The 17210-nt window shown below is 37.4% G+C and overlaps 1 protein-coding gene across 13 annotated transcripts in view; it reads left to right on the top strand.

The window, feature by feature from the left end:
* DOCK10 (dedicator of cytokinesis 10) overlaps nucleotides 1-17210 on the top strand; it is a 210961-nt gene that overhangs the window by 100665 nt on the left and 93086 nt on the right. For all 13 annotated transcript variants that reach the window (XM_036319299.1, XM_036319291.1, XM_036319296.1 and 10 more), the window contains exon 3: nucleotides 3756-3845. In XM_036319299.1, the coding sequence (XP_036175192.1) occupies nucleotides 3756-3845 (90 nt within the window). The remainder of the gene's footprint in view (nucleotides 1-3755; nucleotides 3846-17210) is intronic.

Below are 17210 nucleotides of genomic sequence, written 5' to 3'. Positions count from 1 at the left end.
ACTTGAATCAGGTCTCCAAACCTCCCTCCTTATACAGTTACATCTTGTGACAGAGATGTCCCCATGCTCGCCTTGGCTGGAGGAGGGTGACTGTCCAGTGATGGCCAACTGCTCACTATCTGTGCATCCCCCATGCAGTGTACCTTCAGCAAAACAGACACCTTCCCTATAAAGCACAATGAAGGCATTAAAGTGATTTTCTCATTTATTTAAAAATAAAAACAAAATCACAGAATACTCTTCTGAATGTGATAAAAAAATGTTTTTCAAGCAACTAATGTAATATAAGCTCCTGCTTAAAATTGAGGCACTGTCCATGTCTCAGTCTGAGAAATCTGGTGGAGGTCACATTCAGACACTTGCTGGGTTGGGATTGATCGCGACTGTTAGTTAACATTCCCTGTTGTGAGGCCCATTGACTTCTCAAGCTGGGACTGATTGATTACTGCTGACACCAGCATCTCTGTCTTCTTTTTTGAACAGCTGGGATCTGCAATGCTGTTACAGGAAGCTGTGCTCAGCCCAGGATAGGATAAGTGGCCCCTCTTTTAGACTTTGACAGTGGCCTTTGGTCAATTGAGAAATGGCCCTGATGTACTTGGAATGAAGTCTTCTGTGGTCATGTTAGCCAGCAGAATGGTGGCTGTGGCAAAGCCACCAAGACAACCCACTGCAGAGTAGAGGAACCAGAAAGTGACAGGGCGTAGTCTACGCTGTCTGAATAGTATAGGCCTGAAATGACAAGCAAGCCTGCATGCATTGTTTCATAAATAAAAATGGTAATTTTTATTTCCAAATGCCTAATCTCTGCACAATAGTCCGCTTGTAAAACTACCTTCAGAAGAGGAGCTCAGCTGAGTTCCAGCCCAGTCTCAGATCCATTTCATGCCATTGAGCTGTACTAATTGTCGACCAGATGGTTTATAAAAGAGAACAGGAAGTCTGCTGTGGCCAAGGCAATTTGTCGTGGTCTGAAAGCATCCAATTCTCAGAAAAGAAATTCTCTGTAACCTTAACAAATATGACTCTGTATAGTTTTCTTTTTTATTTGATCGATTTATTTTTGCTTCAAAGGAGACACATTATAGAAGTCAAATGTGAGCAGAAGTACCACAATTCTTACAGTTGAAACTGGTGGCTTCCTGCTTTTTCAGGCAGGTTCTCCAGTTTCACCACAAAATATAACAGACCAATAACTTGTTATAGGCATTTATTTTAACGTGTATTCCTTTTCTTGTATCTTCTGTATTCTGTGCAAAGTATTAGATGTGCTATAATTCCATGCATGTTGTAAAATAATGTTTTAGATTTATATATAAATTTAAACTGAGGTGACTCAACCCCAGTTGTCATTTCATAACCAGAGGTCATCAGGAATCACTCATAATCATTGCACACATGACTGTACACATGATCTGTTTTTATGACCCCAGCCTGAATCAATTCCCAATCTCATACATTGCATATGAGCATTAGCTTAGGTATGGGGGCTCTATCATTACTACATGACATCATGAATCAAGTAGCCATGCAATTATTATTACTGAAAACCTGAGCTCACATTTCAGACGTTTACCATTAAGAAAAAGATGCTTTTTAAAATAGCTCAGTATTCACTCTATTGTACAGGGCAGTGATCTTAGTGGGACGGTAGGTTTATAGTATAACTGAACAGGAAGGTTACATTTAGGCCATGTTACTCTACTTTCCATCACACTTAGAGTATTTAGAACAGCTATTATTTTTTTTCAAAAGGCATGAAATCAATAGGAGACTATAGTGCATAATGAAAAAGAGGAATCTTTTACTTTTTATATAAAGCTTTTATTATAAAATAGTGGCTGAAATCTAGAAAAAAATTATTTAGAGAAAAAATCCTGATCTTGTCAACAGATTACAATATGTAATGTCCCCTTGAAACCAAACAAGTAACACAGTGTATCTGTGAATTATCTGTCCAAATAGGAAATAAGTTATCCCCAAATAATTGAAATCCAGCAAAGCTCAATTTAGGCATGCATTTAAGTCTTCTACTCCAAACGTTAATAGAGTTTATTTGCTGTTTATAAAACAGAGTGAATAACATAAAAGAAACAAGATGAAAGGGGAAACATAAAAGGAATGAAAAAATGCAAAATCTAAATAATAATAATAAATCTTAAGTTGGTCCTATCATACTTCCCATGGGAAGGGATGTCTCCCAGTTTGTGGACCTGCACTTTGATTGAATTGATGGTCACTTCCTAACTGTTCACATAACTGCAATCAAATCCTAGGGCAAACGCACTGACCAAGGAAGCTCAGTCCATAGCTATATTTTAGGATGAGCACTGATTTTTTACTATATGAGGTATCTTGAGCATAGTGTTCTCATTAATTTTTAGTCTGTAATCTTATTAGACTCACATGACATTCTTCCTCTTTCACAGTGTTCCAGCCCATGTTCCCCTTACAGATCAACTCACACACCACATACACTCACCACATGCTCACACAGAACACACATATGCATACTCACACATGCTCAACACCTTCAACAAATCAGTAGGTACGCCCCCAACCAAGCACTGAGGTTATAGCAGTAAACTAAACAGACCAAATGTCTTGCCCGCATGGAGCTCACATCAGGAGTGAAGAAAGAGAGGATTTGAAGAAAAATAGGAGTCTAGGTTTGGAAGAAAAGTAATGATGCTGCCCTCGGTGGCAGAGCTTACAGCTGCCATGAACCCAGAAGACTGAATTCCCTGGACCCCTCTCTTTCCCATCTCCCCCCAAATAGGGAGGGATTTGAGACTTTCATCTGTTCCAATAATTCATCCAAAATACCCCTTATCTAGAACAGCTCAAATGAACTTTATTATGTCTGATTAATCATTTGTGGGTTGGTAATTTACAAAATAAAAGACTCCAATAGTTGGTACCAGGTATGTGAACAGACTCATCATTCCAGCATCCCTGTAATCAAAAGGAGCACAGCCTGAAGAGAGCTGGAAGCTGGTGATGGAAAGTAACTGTTTCACGACCTCCCCTAATCCCCAGCTGGATAGAACTGAAGATGTATAAAGAGGAAACAAACTGTGAATTCTGTGTTAGACGTTTTGTCTTAAGAGATACTCTATACTTTCAGTTCATATATATTCATTTAACAGAAGGTTGTTTAGCATTGAAGTTGAAAATACTTTGTTCATTTTAACAACAACAATAACAAAAAAGACACCAGAAACATGACCTGTTTTCTTCAAGGCACAGATATACTAAATACCCTTTCTTGCCTCCCATCCCTAATTGTAGTTACACACGGACACACACAAATAGTTCTGAAAAGGGCTAAATTTATTCTGTTGATATTCAAGAGATTATTTACAGTAGGATTCATTAACATAATGATTTTGTATATCTTCTCCTTTATTTTATATTTATTTTATCACTAGCAACAATAACAAAAGATACCAATAGAAATGAACCAGTCACAATAGACAGATGTCCAAATTTTCATTTTCTGCAGGGAAGGAAAGAGCTTAAAATCATGAGCTTCACTGATAAACAGTAATTGTAATAATGCTGGTAAGTAGTAATAAAGGAGGGTTTGGATTTTCTCTCCTAGAGAATAAATTGGCAAGAACCAAGGAAGTGTCTCTGAAACCTCTTGTCCTTAAACACTAAGATGGAAAAGACCTCCCTGCTGTTTTTGGTATAGAGGTGTGCACAATGTTTTTAAGTTGGAGGGCTTAATTTTTTTTCATTGTTTCTCTCAGACAGCCACAGTTTCGTGGGATATCCGAACGTTGTATTCAACAGTACCTGAAGACGCAGAGCACAAAGCAGAAAGTTTACTGGTGAAAGAGGTAAATGTGATGCTTCCAATCCTTTCTTTTATGAAACTCTCTTTCCCTCAGGTAGTTATTAATACAACTTTATTATCATTGTCTTCCTCACCTTTTCAATAGAGATTAGTTGATGTCTTTCGATCATCATTGCCTGAAGATGTGTTCCATTTTCCTGTTAATCGTTTTTCATTATCTGCTGACTATTCAACTTTTGGAATTTTTTTTGTTTTGCTTTTACTTAACTTAAAAATTCCACATTAAGAAATGTTTTAGTATTCTTAATAGGCAGATTTAATTTTATTTTACTTATTTGGACTGAGTTATATGCAAGGCCATATTATGTGAGAATTTTTTATACCAGAGTTCCCATTTTAAGAGATATAGTTCTTTCAAGTACTAACTATGAAAATATTAATGTGAACAGCTGTAAGGGACTGATAGAAGCATGTTGCTATGTCATCTACTTGCATTTGAAGGATGTAGGGAAGGCCTACAGCACTGCTGCTTCTCCTAACCAGAGAGCAGGTTGCTTTAGGGCAGGAATTGGGCTAGCACAGAACAGCTACTGGCAGGTGGTTATTGAATAAATAAAGGGAGCCAATCCTTCCTTTATGGAAAAAGCAATGATAAAACTTAGCCGAGCACAGGTCAAAGTAAAAATATTGAAGTCTAAATGCAGTCTTTAATCCTGAGAAAGTAGTGTATACCAATTAGGATTTAGTTAAAGCCACACACAAGAGCAAAACCCTTTCACAGCTCCTAAACATATTTGTATGAATATAAGTTAGCCTTATTTGTGTACCTATTAATACCAAGCTGAGTAATCATATTTTATATTATACTATTCTTTTTTACATATACATGTGTGTATATGTATATGCATATGTATTATATATCTTTATATTGTACTATTTAATTCAGGTTACCTTTTGCCATAAATTTACCTGTTTATTTTTTTCCCAATTCCATGATTTTATATTTATTTCCTAAAGTTCATATTAAATTACAGAGTCTGTCTTAAGGAGGTAGAAAAAAAGAAAAAAGGTGCAAAGTTAGATAACATCAGGTAATCTGAGTGTACTATTTTCATATTTACTAATAAAAATAATAAGTGTGATGTCAGTATTATAATATTTTATTCACAGTCTCCTTAGAGGAAGTTTTGATATCTACTAGGGCATCACTGTTTAAAAAAAAAGAGGTGGCAAATTATTTTCTAATCAAGGAATTAGAATCATTGAGACTGGGTCTACAAAATCATGCAGAACATGTACGTTAACTTAGGTAGGGTTTGAAATGTTTAGGACATTGAATTCCTAACGGCATATTTAACCAGGTTTTCTTGCATGGTCTTCACAAAATATTGCACATTCTTCATAATGATCTGTAACACTGTTGTTAAGTTCATTTCAGTGTATTTTATAGTTTTGCTAAAAATAAGTGGAATGTTAAAAGCTCATTTCCTTTTCTTAGTGTCCATTGCTGCTTTTAAAAGCTATTAATTTTCAAATATGCATAACTAGCTTACTAACCTCTCCTATCCTAATAGTTCTTATTTGTTTTAGATGTGTAGTTATATCATCTGCAAATAAAATTTCCTCTTTTCTAATAAGTATATCATTTATTTAATTTTTGTGTTACTTTATTATCTAATGTCTTTAAAACAATGTTAAATAATAATGCTAATATTGGGCATCCTGTCTTATTGGTGTTTTATTATATTTTTTTCTGGCATAAAAGAAGTGTCTAAGAAGGTCTTGGTCTCTACAGTCCTTATACACACTTGCTACTTAGGTTTTGAAATGCATATTCAGTCTATTGACATAACAGCTCTTCTACATGAATTTATAAAGCACTGTAATAGAATTAGTAGGTCGCTATCCTGTGGATCCACACTTGCATTTCTGGTATAAACTTTTTGTTCCAGTTGCATTATTACCTTCATACTCTACTATTTGAATTGTTAATATTTTATTTAAAATTTTTGCACTAATATTCATGAATGGAGTCTGGCTGTTTTTTTCTCTTATTTTCCCCCTTTGGTATTAGAGAAATGCTAGCTTTAGAGAATAAATTGAGATAGTTTTCAATTTTTAAATATTCTGGAATAAAAAAAATATCCAGTGAAATGAAACAGAGTATCTAGAAACATCTAAGTGCACATGGTTTCTTAATAAATGGGAAATATGGCACTTGAAATTCTTTAGAGAAGAGTGAGCAATTCAACAAATACAAATTGGCTCACCATTTTAGATGAATATAAAGTTAGGATTCTCTATCTCACATTACATATAAAAAATAACTCCATATAAATATTAAAAACGTGATGATTAATTCCAGACATGTATGAAAAAAAATTGTTAAAATGTAGGATAATATTTTAAGTGGAAACTTATGAAAAATGGACAAATTTAAGCAAATAAAAATTTTAATATTTATATGATAAATGGTACCATAAAGCCAGAAGACAATACTTAACCACAGAAATTATTTGCAGCTCATTATATCTTTTGTTACATACACACAGACACACATGCTCCTTAATAGACTGGCTTGATGAGGATATTGTATGTCCTTCACTTGACAAACGTGTAAGCTTTCTGCCTCGGTTTCTCCATCTTTAAATAGAGATATTAATAATCCCAATGCTGTATTTCTAAATCTAAATATAGCAATAACATGAAAACATTTGGAAAATAACAATTGGGGAGCAATGTCTTTATCTGATCCTCCTAAGTGACTTAAAATCAACATCTGTAACCACAAAAAATATCAGACACTTCCCTGATAAAACAAGCATCACTTCCTGCCACTGGGGCTTGGGGGAGCAATTAAAGGATCTATAAATAGGATGAAGACTTCCTAAGCCAAAAACTTCTAGAGCAAAGTTTTCTTTTGAATATGTACAAAAGGATAATAGAACGCCAGAAACACAGAACGCTAATTAAAACTAAGCTCTTGGTTTGGACTTTTGAAACAAAGATGAAAGAGCAGAGACTTGAGAATGATACAGTGGCCTAAGAGGAGCAACGGTCTAGGGACCACTTCAGCAGAATGGCTGAGAGAAATACTGACAAAGTAGTCAGGTAGCAAGCAAGTTACTCTGCCAACAAAGCCCTTGGCAGTTTCTGCAAATCAGTCAGCTGCAGGAGTAGAACAATGATAAAATGAGGACTAAGTCATGAATCCAAGAGCCCAAGACTCAATTGGATCCAAGACTCCAAGTCAAGACAAAATATCCCAGGATTTAAGATTTATGAAAACATTAAATAATAGAAGCAAATGTCTGTCTGTCTGTCTATCTATCTATCTATCTATCTATGCACATATACACACACACACACACACACACACACACACACACAATTATACACTGCCCTCATCAGATAGTACTAGGTTACTGAGGGATTAAAATTTCAAGCAGAGGTAAACCTACAAATAATATTGGAACTCTTCAGGCAGAATATCTTCTGCATACCAAAGTTAAAAATAGTTCTGTAGACTATTAAGTTATGTATAAAATATTGCTTAATTTATTAAGAAACAAAATTTTGTGAACATGAAAAACAATACAATCAAATGAATATAATATTGAAAATGAAATTTCTTCCTCTTCCACCATTTGGACCCAGACAAATGATGTACAACTAATCCAAGAGAAAATTATGTATGCGCAAGGTAGAATTTGTATCGTATTGAGAAGTAAAAGAGATATTAAAAAACTTGAGTCCTAGACATAGCAAAGAAAATTATGCGGACAGAGGGATTGGTCATGATTTTAAATGTATTTCATGATGCCCATTTTTGTTGAAAGAAATATATAAAACTAGAATGAGATTTATCTTGGTTCAAGAAAACACAAGGAATAAAATTTTTACTTTTACAATTAAAATAACTTTATGTCTTTTATATTTAATTTTAGACAGCATATTATGTACAGTGTTAAAGAAACCATTCTTTTGACCAAAATGCCTTTGTACTTTATACAAAAATTTTAAATCTAATATGTAAAATTATGTACACTCAAACTTACCCTGAAGTAAGAATAAATCTTTGAGTAAGTGATTCTGGGGTTTTTTTGCATGTATAAATAAATTAAGTAAAAATGAAGGCTGTTTCCTGATTCTGAATCATTGGGTAGCAAATGAATGATTCTAATGTATTCATTAACTTCAGACCAGAGCATGATAAGCATGGTTTTGCTCACTGTAGAACTAATGTCTTTGATATGACACCAGGGCTACATGTACAAATTAATTCAGTGAAAGGTACAGGGAAAATGCAACTATAAAAATCTCCCCAAATTAAAAAGTCACAGTTCTTTCTTAATAAAATTAGTGAGAATAAAATGATTTTTACTTTTCGTTTTAAAGAATGGGGTTCTTTCTTAATTCCCTGATAAAGGTCTTGCTAGAGGCTAAGGGACTTTTCATTTTGTATTTTTTAAAAGTAAATTTATAAGTAAAGCCACTTACATATTGTGACTTCAAGAATTTAATGGAGCCCAGATGGAGTGGCTTAGTAATTGAGCATCAACTATGAACCAGAAGGCCATGGTTCAATTCCTGGTCAGAGTACATGCCTGGGTTGCAGGCTTGATCCCCAGTAGAGGGCATGCAGGAGGCAGCAGATCAATGATTCTCATCATTGATGTTTCTCTTTCTCTTCCTCACTCCCTTCCTCTCTGAAATCAATAAAAAAATTATTGGAAAAATATCATCAAAATCTGTTATTATTCTATATTTAACTTAGTCATATATATATATATATATATATATATCTACACTAATAAAAGAGAAACATGGTAATTGGCGTACAACCGCTACCCTTCCCATTGGCTAATCAGCAAAATATGCAAATTAACTGTCAGCCAAGATGGCGGCCAGCAGCCAGGCAGCTTGAAACTAACATGAGCCTTGCTTGCTTCAGTGAAGGAGGACTCCAATGTTCCCTGCCTGAATTGCCGGCCTCTCAGCTGCAACTCTAAGCAACTATGTTGCAAATGTAGAAGCTAAACAAAACCCCAGAAACCTGCTTTACTCAGCGGGGCTTCAGCCAGCTGGACCGCAACATTGTATCAAATACAGACGGTAAACAAAGGCCAGAAACCTGTTTTCAGCAGCCGAGGCCTCAGAGCTAAAGCTGGCCCAGAATAAAAAATAAAAAAAAAGAAAGAAAAAAAGGAGCTTCAGTCACCCCCAGCCTGAAAACAGCCCTCAGCCCCTCAGCCAGACTGGCCAGGCACCCCAGTGGGGACTCCCACCCTGATCCAGGACACCCTTCAGGGCAAACCAGCCAGCCCCCACACGTGCACCAGGCCTCTATTCTATATAGTAAAAGGGTAATATGCCTCCTGGCACCGGGATCAGCATGACAGGGGGCAGCACCCAAACCCCCTGATCGCCCTGCGGCTCTGTGTGTGACAGGGTGCAGTGCCCTAACACCCTGATCGGCCCTGCTCTGTGGGTGATAGAGGGCAGCGCCCCAGCCCCCCCACCCCCACGGGCCCTGCTCTGTGTGTGACAGGGTAGAGCCATAACCTCCCCATCGGCCCTGCCCTGAGTGTGACAGTGGCGGCGCCCCAACCCCCTGATCGGCCCTGCTCTGTGTGTGACGGGGGGTGGTGCCCCAACCCCCCTGATGGGCCCTGCTCTGTGAGTGACAGTGGGGAGCTCCTCAACCCCCTGATCAGCCCTGCTCTGTGTGTGACAGGGTACGGAGCCCCAGCTCCCCTGATCGGCCCTGCTCTGTGCATGACAGGGGGCAGCGCCCCAACCCTCTGATCCGCCCTGCTTTGTGCGTGACAGGGGGTGGCGCCGCAACTTCCCTATCGACCCTGCCTTGAGTGTGACAGGTGGCGGTGCCCCAACCCCCCAATCGGCCCTACCCTGAGCGTGACTGAGGGTGGCATTGCAACCTCCCAATCCGCCCTGCTCTGTGCATGACAGGGGTCGGCGCCCGAACTCCCCAATCGGCCTTGCTCTGAGCCCGACCAGGGGCTGCACCTAGGGATTGGGCCTTCCCTCTGCCACCCGGGAGCAGGCCTAAGCCAGCAGGTCGTTATCTCCCGAGGGGTCCCAGACTGCGAGAGGGCACAGGCCGGGCTGAGGGACCCCCTCTCCCCCCCAAGTGCACAAATTTTTGTGCACTGGGCCTCTAGTATATATATATATCAGTATACTAGTACACATATATATATGATTTTATTTCTGTCATGGGCAGAACAAAATGGATCACCAGATTTTCTTTATACTAAATGTATAACATTAAAGGTAATAAGCATATGAAAGTTCATTAAGGTAAATTAAAATGCATTATCTTTTCAGTGGCATTAAGATAAAATATATATAAAAACACTGATGAAAACAAAATGGTTTTGTGGTTCACTTTAACAACTGTGAAGAAATTTATTTTCTAGTCACCAAAGTCCCTAGAATAATATAATCTAGTTTCTAAATATGCAAAACTGTTCCAATTGTAAACTGGCTTCCCCTTCTCCACAATAAAAAGTATCCTATAATGTTTGGTGGTAAATAGTTAAAAAGAAAGAAGTGCAAGTTGGAGACCCTGGAGTGCTAGAATAACAAAGAAACCACTTTAAGTTTTCACCTAATATTTCAATTACAACCCAGATTTTATGCCTTTCATGAGAAGAATGACTAGATCATAATATTACCAAGGTTTTAGTACCATCCATTATTTATATCCTGACAGATTACTTGTGAGATGTAGCTAGGAAATTAGTGTGTCTGGTCCCAGGTCAGGCACAGGTGTGATTTATAAAAATCTAATTTCAACCACCTCAATTCAACACATTCTGAAAAAAAACAACACAAATATATTTATCCACTTTCAATTTAGAATCAACAACAACAACAAAATAAAACAAATTAGGCTATTCTATAATTCAAAGTGAGAAAATAGTTTAAAAATTATTTTTCTTATGGTTGTAATTTGATATGACATTCTGTTTTGTGTTCCACATGCATTTTTTATATACATGCTAACACTACCTAATATCAAGTAATATTTTTTACAACCAAACCCAAATCCATTAAAAAAGATTGTACCATGATTTCTGAAACTGAGTCATATCTATATTTGCATAATTTATTTTGTCCAAACCCATTATTTTTCATTCTTTCCCAAGAGTGCAGTATATGTATTTTAAAAATATCATTAACTTATTTTTATACTGCAGAAATTATTGAATTTTAAAGGGATTCATAATATGATCCAATTAAAGAAAAAAATATTTTCGGTGCCTTTTTTCCCTCTAAAATATCAATGTATTGAGTGCCCACATGACCTGGTTTGCAGGAATAGTTGCATGTTCTACTTGTTGGCTTGGTTAACAGCATCACCTTTGAATTTGAAGTGTTTCAATATGGATAATTATCCAGCAACCCTTTCAATACATAATTTGCCTAAATTCACCCAATTTCATGATGCTACACTTTCAAAATTTATACAATAGCCATATTTACTCCTAAACTTTATGTAAAGAATGGCATGAATATGAAAGTTACCACAATCTGTTTACAAATACAGAATTAATCCCAGTGGTGACTAAGGGCCAAAATGAACACCTTTTGTGGTTGCATAAATCTTTTGGGCAAGAAAGTAGCCATGTAATTAAATAAACCTGTATGGCTAGAAAGAAAAACAAGTTTGCATCTACAAAGCCATTTATTACCTGCTTATTACTCTGTGGCCAGAATCTAATAGCCATTTTCAGAGATGGACAAATTATATTGTCAAACCAAAATTGCTCTTTGGGTTGGTAACATGATTTGAATTGATTCTAATGATTCTCTAAAGAGGAGAGGGAGAAATGAAATATTTTCTTTACGGTAATCTGCTGCTCTTTACAATTGCCCAATCTTTTCTAAAATATTTAGTTTGAGAACTTTCAAGGTGTCATGTTTAGTAATTTCTAAGGGAAAAAAGATATACAAGATTCATTCAATCAATAAATATACATTGAATATCTCACTATAAATAAAACCCCATCCTGGAGTTGATATGTTCCCTGCCCATTTCAAAGGTTGTGTCCACTTGAGTGAAAGCTGGAGGGTGGTCTCTTTTACTCGACTTCACTGTATAAAGCTAGGACGCTAATGCTTTCAGTTCAGAGACAAACAGCATGACAAGGACTGAGCCACACTGTTAATCCGGTGGATTGAGGGATTTAGGCTCCCCGCCTTTACAGATTCCATGCTATTCAGTGGATTCATGTGGGACCCTGGAACCTGCATTTTAATTAGCAACCTCAAAAAAATTCAGGAACACAAAAGAGTTTAGGGAACACTATCCTAATGACATAAAAGCCTTTATGTATGTTGACTTGGCTCAGCTTTTTTGTACCTAAATGCCACAGACAGAGATGCTAATATAAAGGCTAAACAAGCAAACATAATTAATGAATAGCCCAGCTGGTTGGCTCAGCGATTGAGCATCAACCCAGGAACCAAGAGGTTGCCAGGTCGATTCTCAATCAAGGCACATGCAGGGCTTGTGAGCTATGCTTCTATCTATTCCTCTCCCTTCCTCTCTATCTAAAAATCAATGAAAATATATTTTAAATAAATAAATAATAAGTAAATGAATAAATTACTAAAACATGAATTGGGTCATTACTATTTGGAAAAATTAACTCGTTCAGCATACATCACCTTTGAAGTAGACTGTAGCAGCCTCCATTTTAAAGGGGATAAGGAGTTGATATTTTGAAACTGGTGTTGTGGGATTGGTCATTAGCAAGGAGAAAATGGAGCAATTGCCTTATGGTAACAAGCACAGTTGTAGCCTGTGACTTTGAATTTGCAACAGGTCACTTCAGCTTACATTTTGGACAGAGAGGAGTTGTAGTCATAATTATCATAGTTCTTAATGATCTTCTTAGAGTGACTGTGTGGGCTGGAACAAAGAATAGAGAGTAATTTTCCATGCATAACATTTCCAAGATGCCATAGCTATGTATGGGAAGCATTTATGTGTTTGTAAAATGCATTGGCTTTCTCAGAATCAGAGAAATCACAGATTCAGAAGGATTCTTAAGGGTTATCTAGTGTAACCTTAATTCTCATCTACCCACCACCAGATACATTAAATCTGGCCCATAAATTCATAAATGACTTGATTCAAACAAGATTCTTTGATAATCAGAGCTAATACATCTTCCCAGAACTATGCTTTTATAAATCAGGAAAAACAAGTTATCATCAACTGTTGTGAATGTGAATTATAGATTGAGTCAAACTGAAAAACTGATTTTTAAAGCAACTATTGATTAAGTATTTGCCCTATGCTAAGAGCTTTATAGGAATTGTGTTATTTGACCCTATTAAAGTTGGTATTATTTAGACAGATAAGGAAATTTAGAGTTGTTAAGTTACTTAATTGAGCTAACACCAAAATTAAAAACCAGGTCTGTCTGATTCCAAGACAGAAACAGAAATGCCATAAAAACATCTGGAATGATTGTCCAGTGTCTGCAATCATCATGCAATTCATAAATTAGCTGAATGAACTTTGAGAGTCAGACAAATCCAGTTTTAAATCACGCGTAGGACCTTGAGCAAAGTTCTGAGGTTCTCTTTGCCTCTGTGATCTATAAGATGGGAATCATAAAATATCTTTGAGTGTTTATTAAGATTATATATAAAGTGCCTAGTAGTACAGTATCTAACAAGCACTTGCCTCTCCAAGACAAACAAACAAAAAGAGGTAGTTCTTTAATATAGCACACTAATATAAGAAAGTAAGTACCACATTCATTTTTGGCCAGTGAAATTCAGGATTACCACATCTCAGATTTATTCAGTTAAGCCTGTGGCACATTATGGATATTGTGTGTAATATGAATGAGTAGACATGTTTATCATGCTTAAAAATAGCTACTATCCATAACAAGAAAAGACATGTAAATCAATGCATTTCTGGAAAACCTCCAGATCAGAAAGTATAGAGATAGATATTATGGGGCAGAAATTTCTAATTTATTCCAATATTCTAAACTAGAGGCCTTGTGCATGAAATCTGTGCGCTGGGGCGGGGGGTCCCCTCAGTGGGATGTCTGACTGCCAGGTTAGGCCCAATCCCACAGGCATTATCTGCTAACATATTGCACAATTTTTTCGTGTATTTATTAATCATGTTTTCACAAAGAGATACATTTCAAGAGGGAATGACTTTTAGCCTCTTGATCACTGATGTGTTTCTATCACTTAGAACACCCCCAGGCACATAATAAGGGCTCCATAATGTTTGTTGAATTAATTAATTGATGACTCCAAAACTAGGAGTCTGGGTTAATAAATTATTCTACTTTATTGTACTTCTTTAAAGTGGTCATAGAATTTAGAAAGCAAATTTAAAAATCTTTAGCATATGCCATTATGTGAACAAAAAACTATTTAAATTCTAATATATACTTACAGGGGAATGAGGTAAAGCTATGTATCAGAAAAAAAGATTAAAAGGGAATGCAAAAAGGGAATGGGTTTTATGCTTTTTGTTTTATGTTTAGAATATGTTTTATTTCATTTGAGAACTATAGCAAGGTATTGAGAAAGGAATGTAAGTGAGAGAAGGTAAGAAAGAACTATAATCATGAATGTTCTGTCTCTAAGGCTTGGGATACTATGGGCCTATATGCTTGTTACCTGAATCCCTGGCATCCTTAAAGGAACATGGAACCTGTTAGCCAAGGATCATATCAGGGCTCAGTTTTCGTCTTATATTCAGAAACATGTGATCTGCAGCACTGGCTCAGGAATTGGCAAGTTAAGAAATTTAATATTAGCTAAATATTCAGTTTTGTTCACATCTCTCCCAGTCTGGTCATTACAGATCTCCTGAATTCTCTTTTATTCATCTGTTGGCCTTGTTGCTGTTTTGTTTTTAAGCTCTTCTCTTCTCTTCTCTTCTCCTGCAGGCCCTGCCCTCATCCTCCTACTCCTGTCTTTGTCCCAGTCTTATGTATTATTTCACCCTCAGTCCCTGGTTTGTGTGTGGGTGTTTCCCTGAACAAATAAACCTATGGTGCTAAGAAAGTTCAAGGCCAGAGAAACCCATAGCAACTGAAGACTCCTAATCCCTCTCCCCTCTTCCTGCATATTCTGTGCATCTTGAGGCAGGTGCCTGCATCCTGGGTTCCCCATCAACCTTTCTACACCATCCACTGGGCCATCCCCTCTCATTTTCTGTTTCTGCAAAAGCAGTGCCAGCGCTCTCTGTTCTGCAGCCCACTGCACTTTCAGTTGATTGTTGTCACAGAGATCCTGCCTATCCCTTCTTGGTCACAAAAGCAATCACAGATCTTTATTCCTCACATTGCATCAAGTTTATTGCTCCTCATACTCCCACTGATGCTAGAAGACAAAATTTCCATCTAATCCTAGCAACAGCTTAATCCCTAGAGTCATATAATTTCAGAAACAAAAGGAATCTGAAAGCCACCTAGTGAAATCCCAATTACCAACCCACAGTAATGGGTTGATAAGTGCATGGTAGGAGTTTGAGAAATATGTGCCATCAGTAAATACTATAAAATCATTCACTATAGACCACTATAATATAACTAGTGGCCCAGTGCAGGAATTTTTGCACATTTAAAGGAGATTAGTTAGAAGAAATATTTTAATATCACTATTCACCCTTTATAATAGAAGTGTCAACCAAATTCACAATCGACGATGACAGATCGAAACACACACATGCAATTGGTGCCAGCAACAGCTTTATATAGAGAGATAAACTTGCTTAATTAGACCTGCTTTCTGATTTAGGTAAACTTTTTCCATCCTAGTGAAGCACCCCAACTTCTCTTTTAGGTAATTGTCAGCAACACAGCAGCAAATATTAACACAAAGCAGATTATTATTGTAGATCACACAGGGAGAACAAAGGGTAAAATATTTAACTGCAGTAGTGTTTGACTATATTCTGCACAGTAAGAAAACCTGAAGCCATTTTCAAGGTCCATCATTTCTTACTTTTCAGTCAGGTCAAGTTTCTAAGCTTTCTAAATCTCCATTTTCTGGCTAATGAAAAGAAAATAGGATTACATCGAGTCTCCTATCTACCTACTCCAGGACTTTGGGAGGATCAAAGGAGATGAGGCACGGGAAAACACTTCACAGACATTTGGTTAAAGTGTAAAATGTTTCCACCTGGCTATAAAGCAAGTTGTGTTTCTGAGCTGAAGAAACTCCAAAGAGGCTAGTCACTAGGGAGAGGAAGCCATGCATTGCTACGTGATGTCATTACCCAGCGCCCTCAGCGACTGTTTCCAGGCTGGGCTGGGCAGGGCTGTGGGCCGCATTTTGCGCCATGGGGTCTTGGCAGCATTGGCTATGATTTGGTGGGGTGTTGCTCCAGTGTGGTGGCAGGGCCTGTGTCCCACTTGGGGGAAGCTGAGTGTTGCTTTGTTGGCACCAGGTCTGCGCTGCCATTTCTCTGTAAATGGCCAGTGCGTGTCACAGCAGCTCCTGCATTAAGCGTCTTCCCTCTGGTGGTCAGTGTGCATCATAGCAACTGGTTGGACAGTCAGACACTTAGCATATTAGCCTTTCATATATACAGATTGTTTTGTGTTGTTAATATTTATGTTTTTTTAAATAAATAGCTTTTTATCATCTTTTGTTCACATAGCAGTATATGTGTAAAATCCATGAACAGTGATGAAGAAGGCTGGGCTTAGAAGGCAGTGAGGGAAACCGGCAAACAGATTTCAAGTCAACAACGGTGTTGATATAAAGAGAAAAAGGAAACTTACTAATACAAAAACAAGAATAAATGGGCTAAAATATCCTGAAAAGATTATCCTATATAATAAGAGAGGAATATACTAATTAGCCGTTACACCCTGAGGCATAATGACCAAGCATGTCACGACCAGATCACGGATCAGCGGGAGGGTGGGCCAGTGAGGTACAAGCAGGCTGCGGAGAGCTACAGGAGGGGGCAGGGCAACAAGCTATGTGGGAGGAGGGGGGGAAGGGGTGAGCTACAGGAGGGTGGGGCAGCGGGCAGGGAGCTACAGGAGGGCGGCAGCGACCTACTGGCACACAGATTCGTGCACAGGGCTACTAGTATATAAATAACATCTTTCTCTACTAAAAGCTTTTAAGTAATAGAAGGGTTTGCCAAAGACAGCTGAGAAATGATGGTACTTGAGGTTAACAACATGTCCTTGGTGTGATTCAGCAAGTGATAACCTAGGTCTTCCTTGATGGAGCAAAATAGAATAAATATGTGCAATGGTTCCTCCTCCAAGAGTCTTGGAAAGGTGGGACTTTCATTTCACTGGAAAGCGTGAAATGATTATGATGAGCAAGCCCCTTACCTACCTTAGCATCACTAGCATACGTACCTTAA

This window comes from Myotis myotis, unplaced genomic scaffold (genome assembly GCF_014108235.1).
Source record: "Myotis myotis isolate mMyoMyo1 unplaced genomic scaffold, mMyoMyo1.p scaffold_m19_p_8, whole genome shotgun sequence".
In the NCBI taxonomy this organism is placed as follows: domain Eukaryota; kingdom Metazoa; phylum Chordata; class Mammalia; order Chiroptera; family Vespertilionidae; genus Myotis; species Myotis myotis.
This window is presented reverse-complemented; position numbering and strand designations above follow the sequence as displayed.